General features: G+C 43.1%; 1 protein-coding gene across 1 annotated transcript in view; it reads left to right on the top strand.

Moving 5' to 3' along the window:
* The window catches only part of MAST2 (microtubule associated serine/threonine kinase 2), a 212537-nt gene that overhangs the window by 95009 nt on the left and 105088 nt on the right, over nt 1-12440 (top strand). Inside the window, 1 exon segment of the mRNA XM_047789211.1 lies at nt 12275-12306. Within this exon segment, the coding sequence (XP_047645167.1) occupies nt 12275-12306 (32 nt within the window).

Here is a 12440-nt window from a genome sequence, read left to right as displayed (position 1 = left end):
AAGAGTCAGTCCCAGAGAACAACGAGGCACTGGTGACGGTAAAGAGTTAGAATTATATAAAGGTAGGCTGGGGCGCTGTGTAGGGATGTCTTCTCTGAGGAACTGAAGTATAAGCTAAGGCCCAAGGATGTACACCAAGAGTGGAATAAAAGCTTTCCAGGCAGAGAGAGCAATAGCTGTGAAACCCTGAAGGTGAGAGAGAGTATGACATGTCTAAAAGTTCAAAACTTCAACAGGAATGGAGAATTGTGCAAATGGTACCAGAGCAGTAGGCAGTAGCAGCTGGGTGGTGCCCTGTAGGTTACAGAAAGGACTTTAGACTTTATTCATTGAGGATTTTTTTTTTTTTTTGGTCTTTTTGCCTTTTCTTGGGCTGCTCGCATGGCATATGGAGGTTCCCAGGCTAGGGGTCCAATTGGAGCTGTGGCCGCCGGCCTACGCCAGAGCCACAGCAACTCGGGATCCCAGCCACGTCTGCGACCCACACCACAGCTCACGGCAATACCGGATCCTTAACCCACCGAGCAAGGCCAGGGATAAAACGGAATCCTCATGGATCCTAGTCAGGTTTGTCACCACTGAGCCACGACGGGGAACTCCCATTGAGGATTTTTAGGAAGAGAAATCACCCAGTCAATTCTGCATTTTAAAAAGATCTTTTTGATTGAAGTATTTGTTTTGTTAAACTCATGTTATGACTTAGAACATAGATACTTATTACATGGTATTTACATTGATGTAACATTAGGAATCAAGGGGAACAAGACTAAATTAGCATGAGGTCAGCTAGGATGAAGTTATGAGATGATGCTGGCTTGGATTAGGGGACATATCAGTGGAGGTAAGGTGAAATCGACAGGCAAAAGATAGCTATTTTGGGACAGAACCACAAGACTTGATGATAATTGAATGTGTAGGGTGAGAGAAAGTGAAGAATCAGGGATGACTCTGGTTAGTGAAGTGGAAACAGAGAAGGAGCAAGACTGAAAAGAAAGATGAGTTGAGTTTTCAGACATATTACCCACAAGGTAGTTGTGTATATATTTTTGTGAAGTTGGAGAGAGATCTGAGATGAAGATGCAGATGTGGCATTGCCTATAAAATGTGTGTAGAGAGGAGAGTTTCCAGGCAGAGCACTAAGGAAAATCTACATTTAAACATCTAAGTTGACAAAGGAAGAACCTGCAGAGACGTTTAAGTAGTAATAAGAGGTAAAACAGGAAGATGTGATTTCATGGATAGCAGAGGCTTTTTAAAGAAATTTTTAAATGATTTTTTCCCCATTATAGCTGCTTTACAGTGTCAATTTTCTACTGTACAGCAAGGTGACCCAGTCATACATACATATATACATTCTTTTTTCTCACATTATCATGCTCCATCCTAAGTGACTGGATCTGGTTCCCTGTGCTATACAGAGGGATCGCATTGCTTATCCGCTCCAAAGGCAATGGTTCACATCTACTAACCCCAAGCTCCCAGCCCTCCCACTCCCTCCCCTTCCCCCTTGGCAACCACAAGTCTGTTCCCCATGTCCATGATTTTCTTTTCTGTGGAAAGGTTCATTTGTGCCCTATATTAGATTCCAGATATGTGATATCATATGGTATTTGTCTTTCTCTTTCTGACTTACTTCTCTTAGTACGAGAGTCTCTAGTTGCATCCATGTTGCTGCAGATGGCATTATTTTGTTATTTTTTATGGCTGAGTAGTAGTCCATTGTGTATATATAATCCCTTCATCTGTTGATGGACATTTAGGTTGTTTCCATGTCTTGGCTATTGAGAATAGGGGATAGCAGAGATTTTCAAGACAGAAGAATGAATGATACTCTTTAGATGCTGCTGAGCAGTCAAGCTTAGAAAAGAACAGAGCCTAAAAATGCAGTGGAAGTTTTACATGGAAACCATTGGTAGTCTGGCAAGAAAGACTTAAATGGGATGGTGAGTTCTGGTGATGTCTGCGGGGTGTTGAAGAAGATAGGAGGTGAGACATTGGAGACAGTGAGTGTAGGTAACTCATTCAAGGAGTGTGACCGTGAAGGGAAAAAAGGAATTGATAACGGCAGTGGTTGAAGAGGGGTTGTAGTAATTAAGGGAAATTTTTTCTTATCTTGAAGTGTGATAGACGTGAATATGTTCAGAATGTTCATCAGAAGATGGTGAAGGGTGTGGAGAGCCCATCAGGGAAGGCTGAGTGGGACAGGCTTCCCCTGAGGTCGAACTGCATTGTCGGATGTTACCCTCCTAATTTCTAAGACAAAGTGACGAGTCAGAATTTATAGTCACTCGCCTAAGTGAGTGCTCTTCTTAGCTCAGCCAAATTTCCTGATGATGCAGCTTTCCTCCTCAGCCTGCTATGAATAGTCCCTGGGACAGTGAGGACTGGACATCACTGACCCTTAGACCGCCCTTATCTGATTGGAAACCACTTCTTGTTTCACTTTGCCTCTGGCTTTACGGTACCAGAGATCTTGGCACAGAATGTACTGATCTGGAGCCCTGGGCATCCATCTAGCAAATGAAAGCATTTGTGTAGGTGCAAGGAGTGGGTGAGGAGCACAGAAGGGGTGGGTTTCCATGGGTGCATTCTCTGGTCTAAAAGGGAGTTTGGAAAAAGGGATCTTCTTCTGTTTTCTGAAACAATCTATTAAAGCAGGTCTAAGTTCATGGAGAAATAACATGGTCATGAGTATGAAAACTCAATATTAGATTATCGCTGCTTTCCAAATTGGTCTATAATCCTAGCAGGCTTTTTTTTTTTTTTGGTAGATGTTTAATAATCTGGTTTTAAAATTTATATGGAAATGCAAAGAATCTAGACTATCCAAAGCAATCTCGAAAAAGAACCAAGTTAAAGAACCACATAGTCTAACTTCAATACTTGCGGTAAAGCTTATGATCAAGAAAGTGTGGTGCTGGCATAGGGTAGGAAAATAGACAGTAGAGTGTAGTAGAGAACCAGAAATAGTCTTTTCTATTACTGATTTTCAACAAAGGTTGCCAGAGCAATTCATTGGGAAAAAGATAATGTTTTCAATACTTGGTGCTAGAATAAGTGGATATCCACATGGGGAAAAAATGAGTCTAATACCATTTCACATATTACCTCAAAATTAATTCAAAATGGATTATAGATCAAAACATAAAAGGTAAAACCATTAAAAAAATCTGGAAATAAAATGCAGGAAAATATTTTTGTGTCCTTGGCATGGACAGAGTTTTCTTAGACAAGATACTGAAAGCATTAACCATAAAAAAATTGGTGGAGTTCCCGCTGTGACACAAAGGGATTGGAAGCATCTCTGTAGTGCTGGGAAACAGGTTTGATCCTCAGTCCAACATAGTGGGTTAAGGATCTGATGTTGCCACACCTTTGGCATAAGTTAAAACTGCGGCTCAGGAGTTTCTGTCGTGGCTCAGTGGTTAACAAATCCGACTAGGAACCATGAGGTTGGGGGTTCCATCCCTGGCCTTGCTCAGTGGGTTAAGGATCCAGCATTGCTGTGACCTGTGGTGTAGGTCGCAGACAGGGCTCGGATCTGGCATTGCTGTGGCTGTGGTGTAGGCTGGTGGCTACAGCTCCGATTAGACCCCAAGCCTGGGAAACTCCATATGCCTCAGGTATGGCCCTAGAAAAGACAAAAAGGCAAAAAATAAATAAATAAAACTGCGGCTCAGATCTGATCCCTGACCTGGGAACTCCACATGCCTCAGGGTGGCCAAAAAAGAAAAAAGAAAAATAAACAAAAGCCTACTTCTCAGGTAAATAGCAGATGAGAAGCAAACATTGCCACTTAAAACAATATGTGACCCAGTAGAAGAGCACACAAAACAGTTTTTGTTTTTTTCAAAATTGGCAAATTGGCCATCATCAAAATTAAGAACTTTTTAAAAAATTTTTTTAATTTTTATTTTTTTTATAAAATACATCTATTTAAACACAGTTACATTCACACAGATTATTATATCATGGATCTTAAGAAAGAGATTGACTCACTTAGAGAAGTGGAATGGAAAATATGCTGAGACAAATAGGAAATTTATTCTATACTTTGTCCCATTTTGTATGGCTTTCATCTTTACTATTTAGTATTATCTATTACGTTTCAATTTTTCTTTAAAAATTAGCATTATATTAAAATTGTGTATATTATGCAACTAAAATTTATAGAAGAAAGCCTTATATGCCATTAACTATTTTATATAGCATAATAAAAAGAATAACTTAACTGGTAAGAATAACAAAAATAATACACCCTCTGAAAATAAGTAAAATATAAAATGCATAAATTGGTTAAAAAACAGTGTAACTGGAGTTCCTGTCGTGGCACAGTGGTTAACGAATCCGACTAGGAAGCATGAGGTTGCGGGTTCAGTCCCTGCCCTTGCTCAGTGGGTTAACGATCCAGCGTTGCCGTGAGCTGTGGTGTAGGTTGCAGACACGGCTCGGATCCCGCGTTGCTGTGGCTCTAGTGTAGGCCGGTGGCTACAGCTCCGATTCAACCCCTAGCCTGGGAATCTCCATATGCCGCGGGAGCGGCCCAAGAAATAGCAACAACAACAACAAAAGACAAAAAAAAAAACAAAACAGTGTAACTATATAAATATGTCCTCACAATTTGTTACATATTATTGATTCTTCAATATAGGCGTTACACCATTCTAGGTGATATGATAAACAAGACATTATAGACCTTACATTGTACCATGGAGAGAAATGGTTATTAATAATACAATTGTAGAACTGCATTATTTAATCATACAGTTGCATTATTTAGTTATAATTATCATAGATTCTTTGATGGAGAGGAAATCAGAATCAGATTTAAGAAGACTTCAGCATTCCAAGAATGATGTCAAATGACCCCCTTCATGGTGGATTATGCACTTATTTACTATGAGATATATTTCTTCTCCAGAGATTCCTTGTTTGTGTATCAATTGTAGATTTTTGGTTTGCAGTTATTCTGAAGTTTTGATATAAGAGTCTATATGTATATGAGATTGCTCTAAGTTGTTGTTCTCTTAACTGCAAGTTCATCTCCAGTGTCCTGCATTTGTACCCACCTCTTCTCATGATTTCTGATTTTCGTGGTATAATTGTGCATGGATGATTTCGTATCTTTACTGTATATATACCTTTACTGGTGAGCCTTGTCATTTGTGGTATTTTTGTTCTGATTGCGACCTTTTCTTTTCTGCCTAGAGAAGTTCCTTTAGTACTTGTCATAAGGCTGGTTTAGTATTGTTGAATTCTCTCAGCTTTTGCTTACCTGTGAAGGTTTTGATTTCTCCTTCAAATCTGAATGAGAGCCTTGCTGGGTAGAGTAATCTTGGTTGGAGGTTTTTTCCTTTCATCACGTTAAGTATATCATGCCACTTCCTTCTGGCCTGCAGAGTTTCTGCTGAAAAGTCTGCTGATTAACCTTATATTAGGGTTCCCTTGTATGTGACTTGTTTCTTTTCCCTAGCTGCTTTCAAGATTTTCTCTTTGTCTTTCATTTTGGTCAGTTTGATGAATATGTGTCTCGGGGTGTTCCTCCTTGGGTTTATTTTACATGGTTCTCGTTGTGCTTCCTGGATTTGAGTGAGTGGTTCCTTTCCCATGTTAGGCAAGTTTTCGGCTGTTATCTCTTGGAATATGTTTTCTGTCCCCTTCTCTCTCTTCTCCTTCTGGCACCCCTATAATATGGATGTTGGAGCGTTTCATGTTGTCCCAGAGTTCTCTGAGACTCTCTTCGTTTGTTTTCAGTCTTTTTTTCTCTTTTCTGTTCTGCATCCATAATTTCCACGAATCTGTCCTCCACCTCGCTTATTTGTTCTTCTGCCTCCTGTATTCTGCTGTTAGCTGCTTCTGGTGAATTTTTTATTTCAGTTACTGTATTTTGCATCTCTTCTTGTTTAAGTTTTCTATCTTGTATCTCTTTGGTCAGTGTTTCCTGTAAGTTATCCATCTTTGCCTCCAGTTTATTTCCAATGTCTTGCATCATCTTCAGCATCAACAGTCTAAAGTCTTTTTCCTGGAGGCTGAGAATCTCCTGATCACTTAGCTGATTTTTGGGGGTTTTTCCTTTCTCCCTCATCTGAGGTATAGTTCTCTGTCCCTTCATTTTGATAGGTTTTTGGTGTGGTGACCTTTTTACAGAGTAGAATTGTAGCCTCCCTTACTTCTGATGTCTGCCCCCCTGTGGCTGAAGTCGGTATGGGGGGCTTGCTGTAGGCTTCCTGATGGGAGGGGCTGATGCCTGCCCCCTGCTAGGCGGAGGGAGCCGATTCTAATCCCTCTGGTGGGTGGGGCTTAGTCTCTGGATGGGATTAGAGGCAGCTGTGTGCCTGAGGGGTCTTTAGGTAGCCTGTGTACTGAGGGGCAGGGCTGTGATCCCACCTGGACTGTTGTTTGGCCTGGGGCTTCTCAGCAGCTGGCTGATGGGTGGGGCCAGATTTTCCCCAAATGGCCACCTCCAGAGAAAGGCAGCTGCCGAATATTCAATATTCCCGAGAGCTTGGCTTTCAATGACCTTCCCTCACAACAAGTCACATTCACCCCTGTTTTTCCAGGATGTCCTCCAAGAACTGCAGTCAGATTTGACCCAGATTCCAAAGGAGACCTCACTCTGCCCTGGGACCCAGTGCACGTGAAAGTCTGTATGGGCCTTTTAAGAATGGGGTCTCCGTTTCCCCCAGTCCTATGGAGCTCTTGTGCAAAAGCCCCACTGGCCTTCAATGCCAGATGCTCCAGGGGCTCTTTCTCCCTATGCCAGATCCCCACACGTGAGAGTTTGATGTGGGGCTCAGAACTCTCACTCTTGTATCTGAGTCTCTGTGAACCAGTTAGTTTCCAGTCTGTGGGGCTTCCCACCCGGGAGGTATGGGGTTGTTTATATCGCAAAATCACCCCTCCTACCTCTTGATGTGGCCTCCTCTTTTTCTTCTGGAGTAGAGTATCCTTTTTAAGGTTTCCACTCCATTTGAGTGGAGATTGCTCAGCCTTTAGGTGTGAATTTTGTTGTTTTTAGGCGAGAAGTTGAGCTCCAGTCCTTCTATTCCACCATCTTAATCCTCTCCTCAAAATTAAGAACTTTTGGAGTTCCTGCTGTGGCACTTTTTTTTTTTTTGTCTTTTCCAGGGCCACTCCCTTGGCATATGGAGGTTCCCAGGCTAGGGGTCTAATCGGAGCTGTAGCCCGCTGGCCTACACCACAGCCACAACAACCTGGGATCTGAGCCGCATCTGCAACCTATACCACAGCTCATGGCAACGCCAGATCCTTAACCCACTGAGCGAGGCCAGGGATGGAACCCGCAACCTCATGATTTCTAGTCGGGTTCGTTAACCACTTGAGCCACTATGGGAACTCCTTCTGTGGCACTGGGTTAAAAATCCAACTGCAGCAGCTCAGGTTGCTGTGGAGGTGCAGGTTCAGTCTCTGGCTGGGCTCAGTGGGTTAAAGGATCTGGTGTTGCCACAGCTATGGCTCAGATTCAGTCACTGGCCCCAGAACTTCTGTATGCCACAGATGTGGTCATTAAAAAAACAAATTTAATTTAATTTAATTTTAAAAATTAAAAACTTTTTGCTAATCAAAAGACACCACTTAATGGAGTTACCTCATGGCTCAGCAGGTTAATGATCCAGTGTTGTCACTGCCGTGGCTCTGATTATGGCTGTGGTGCAGGTTTGATATGTGGTCCAAGAACTTCCATGTGCTGCCTGTATGGGCCAAAAAAAAAGGGCACCACTTATAACTTCAGTAGGCAAGCCACGGACTGGGGGAAAATCTTCATCAAAATATCTAACAAAGCACTTGTACCCAGAATATTTGAAGAACTCTTACACCTTGATAATAAAAAGATTAATAGCCCAGTTTCTTTCCTTTTTTTTTCCTTTTTCTTTTTAGGGCTGTACCTGTGGCAAATGGAAGTTCCCAGGCTAGGGGTCAAATTGGTGCTGCAGCTGCCAGCCTCACCACAGCCACACCAACTCGGGATCTGAATAGCATCTGTGACCTACACCACAGCTCAAGGCAATAACAGACCGTTAATCCACTGAGCAAGGCCAGGGATCGCACCTGTATCCTCATAGATAGTAGTCGGGTTCTTAACCCACTGAGCCATAACCAGAACTAGCTCGGTTTTAAAAGTGGCAAAATATTTAAAGATGATTCATAAAAGAATATGTACTGATGGCTAATAAGCACATGACAAGATGCTCAACATTATTAGTCATCAGGAAAATCCAAATTAAACCCACGGTGAGACCACTACACACTCACTAGAACAACTAAAATAAAAAATACTGATGTCATATATTGGCCTGAATGTAGAGCAATTTTTATGTTATTAGTAAGTGTAACATGTTAGCTAGAATGTGGAGCAATTGAAACTCACATATTCTGGATGGAAGTGTAACATGATATATTCACTTTAGGAAAAAATCTGGTAGTGTCTTATAAAACTAAATATACACGTGTCCTGTAACCCAGCAATTACATTCTTAGGTAGTTACCCATGACAAACGAGGCATAAGCCTGTTAAAAGACTTGCACAGAAAAAAAAAAAAAAAAAGAATAGGCCGGGGATCTACCCTGAGCCCTCTGCATCAGTGGGTTCCCCAGCCATGGCTGTGGAGGGCTGCTATACTGGAGCACACCATTTCACCTAAGGGACTTGAACACCTGCAGATTTCGGTATCTGCTGGGAGTACTGGAACCAGTTCCCCACGGATACTGCGTGAACTGCAGGCAGTTCACGGTGGAGGAAACGCTATTGGCCAATAAATACATGAAACATTTTTAACTTCACTAGTAATTATGGGAAATACCAATTGAAACCATACTGTGATACGATCACAGTTATTAGGTCGGCAAAAATTAAACAGTCTTAACAAATACCAGGTATTGGAGAGTGTGTGAAATTGTTGAACAAATATTTTGGAGCGTCTACTACCTGCCAATCACTGTTCTACGTCATTGAGATGCATTAACAAAACAGACTAAGATCCCTGTACTCATGGAGCTTAGATTCTAGTGGAGGAAGACAAAAAAATAAGCGATAAACATAATAAACGAGTAAATTACGTAGTATGTTGGAAGCGGTAAGTGTATTGAAAGTGTATTGGTTATAAATAAGAGTAAAGCAGAGGAAGGGGGATGGGGTGGAAGGTAAGTTGTAATATTATCTAGAGCCGTCAGGGTAGTAGGCTTCATCAAGAACTCAGGTGAAAATTGAGCCAAGAGATGTCATGGCTGTAGGGAGTTAGCCAAGGAGCTGTGTCTGGGAGAGGGCGTCACAGGCAGAGGGCACAGATTAGCACAAGGATTTAAGGCTGAGTAAATTTAAGGCTGACTGAAGTGTCTGGCGAACAAGAGTCCTGTGTGGCTGGATTGGAGTTCCTGTCGTGGCTCAGTGGTTAACGAACCCGACTCGCATCCATGAGGATTCGGGGTTGATCCCTGGCCTCGCTCAGTGAGTTAAGGATCTGGTGTTGCCCTGAGCTGTGGTGTAGGTCGCAGACACAGCTTGGATCTGGCCTTGCTGTGACTGTGGCGTAGGCTGACAGCTGCAGCTCTGATTCCACCCCTAGCCTGGGAACCTCATATGCCATGGGTACGACCCTTTAAAAAAAAAAAAAGAGTCATGTGTGGCTGGATTAGAGTCTGCAAGGGGCAGAGAGGAGGTCAGAGAGATACTGGGAGGGGGAATGGGTCACCCATCTAGATATTTATGTTGACTTTGACTTTTATTCTTTTTTTTTTTTTTTTTTTTCCCCTGCCCCGCTTTTTAGGGCTACAAATGAAAGTTCCTGGGCTAGAGATTGAATCAGAGCTTCAGGCGCTGGCAGGGATCCGAGCTGCATCTGTGACCTACACCGTAGCTGACAGCAGTGCCACTCAGTGGGAGCCTTAACTCACTGAGTGAGGCCAGGGATTGAACTGCATCTTCATGGATACTAGTTGGGTTTGTGACCCACTGAGCCACAACTGAAACTCCTGAATTTTATTCTTGAATGAAAGGGGGATTCATTCCAGGATTTTGAGCCAGGAGTGTTGTGATCTAACTGATCTTTGAAAGGATCACTCTGGGAGTTCCTATTGTGGCTCAGCAGTACCAAATCCCACTGGTGTCCACGCAGACGCAGGTTCAGTCCCTGGCCCTGCTCAGTGGCTTGAGGATCTGGCGTAGCATTGAGCAGTGATGTAGGTTGCAGATGAGGCTCGGATCTGGTGTTGCTGTGGCTGTGGTGTAGACTGGCACGTGCCTGCAGCTTGGATTTGACCCCTGGCCTGGGAACTTCCATATGCCTTGGGTTTGGCCCTAAAAAGACAAGCAGACCAAAAAAAAAAATGGATCACTGTGAGGAGTTCTCATTGTAGTTCAGTGGAAACGAACCAGACTAGTAACCATGAGGGTGCAGGTTTGATCCCTGGCCTTGCTCAGTGGGTAAAGGATCCTGAATTGCTGTGAGCCTCATTGCTTTAGGTCACAGACGCAGCTCAAATCCCGAGTGGCTATGGTTGTGGTGTAGGCTGGCAGCTGTAGCTCCAATTTGCTGCAAGTGCAGCCCTAATTAAAAGAAGCTCTCTGTTTTGTTGAGAATAGATCACAGAGGAATAAGGATAGAGGAGGAGGGGGTTGGCAGAGCCTCCTTGCCTGCCCGCTTGCATCCCTCACAATTGTCCTCTCCTAATGAATCTATTTCATGCCCCCCCCAAAAAAAAAAGAAGAGGAGGGGTTCACCAGTTGTGAGACCATTGGGAGGCTGAGATCAGGGTGGCTTAGATTGCAATAGCAAAATCCAAGAAGTTTTTCTGTTACTCATTTAGCACTAAAACGTGATCTAATTCGAACTCTTCTGTTGACAAAACTGAACTGAGACTCTTCACAGTTTTTATAACATATATTGTGCCTGTCATACATTTTACTGGAGAAATTTTAATGTGTTTGATGTATTTTGTTGGTGATCCAGTATTTGCTGAGGGTTTTATATAAAATATATATATATATACACACACACACACACACACACTGTTCCTTTAATTACCCCCCCATTCTAATTTCTAAAACATACCTAAATCCAGGGTTTTTGTTTAAGAATTTGTAAGCATTTTTGTCTTTGGAGATATTGAAAAATGATTGTATTCTGGCTGTATTTTCTTTCTTTTCTTTTTCTTTTTGTCTTTTTGTCTTTTTAGGGCTGCACTCACGACATATGGAGGTTCCCAGACTAGGGATCGAATCGGAGCTGTAGCCGCCAGCCTACACTACAATCACAGCAACACGGGATCCGAGCTGCGTCTGTGACCTACACCACAGCTCATGGCAATGCCGGATCCTTAACCCAATGAGTGAGGCCGGGGATTGAACCAGCAACCTCATGGTTCCTGGTCGGATTTGCTTCTGCTGTGCCACAACAGGAACTCCTCCTTTTTTTTTTTTTTTTTTTTTTTTTAAATAATGGCTGCACCCTCAGCATAGGAAAGTTCGCAGGCCAGGGATTGAATCTGAGCTGTGGCTGCGACCTACACCATAGCTGCAGCAATGGTGGATCCTTTAACCCACTGTGCCAATCCAGGGATTGAACCTCTTCCTCCATAGTGACCCAAGTGCTACAGTTGAATTCTTAACACTGTGGCACAGTGGAAACTCCCTACAATATTTTCTTTTTTTTTGTCTTTTTAGGGCAGTATCCGACCTACACCACAGCTCACAACAATGCTGGGTTCGTTAACCACTGAGCCACGAAGGGAACTCCCAATATTTTCTAATTAAAGAAAATATTCTACAAGTTCCGCTGTGGCTTAGCAGGTTAAGGATCAGGCTTGATCGCTGCTGTGGCTCAGGTTAACAGCTCTGGCACAGATTCAGTCCCTGGCCTGAGAACTTCTGCCACAGGCGTGGCCAGAAAAACCAGAAGTAAAAACATTCGCTTTCATTCCTTTCACATCCCTCACTCTGATGATATGAATCCTTTACAGCCGATGGCTGGTCCAGTGAGTGCCTGGCACCCACACTGGCGAGCTGCTTCCATCTAGTGGGTAAAATGCTGCAAGTCTTCTGGGAGACATTGCTTTCTGGAAAGGAACAATGGTTAGACGGCTAACCAGACTGTTTATTTCCCTAAAATTTAAAAGACAGGGAGACATTATTTAGAAATATTTGACCTTTGCCATTTTTAAGACATTGCTGTAAATCTCCTCGGATGTGTAGGGCGGACCCGTAGACTCAGATGTAACCTTCTTTCTCCCTAACTTGCATCTGTGTTTTGTTTTGCAGAAGGAGCTGAGCCTTCCAAGAAGAGGCAGCTTGTAAGTAGCCGGCGATCGCAATCTCCTGCTGAGGAGTCCCTCCTGGGCTGGGCTCAGTGCCACTCGGAGGAATTCCTCTCGGGCGGGTTTCTTCCCGAAGGCGTCTTGTCTGCGCCCGCCCGTGGCCGGCGCTC

The sequence above is a fragment of the Phacochoerus africanus genome, chromosome 8, assembly GCF_016906955.1.
Source record: "Phacochoerus africanus isolate WHEZ1 chromosome 8, ROS_Pafr_v1, whole genome shotgun sequence".
NCBI lineage: Eukaryota > Metazoa > Chordata > Mammalia > Artiodactyla > Suidae > Phacochoerus > Phacochoerus africanus.
This window is presented reverse-complemented; position numbering and strand designations above follow the sequence as displayed.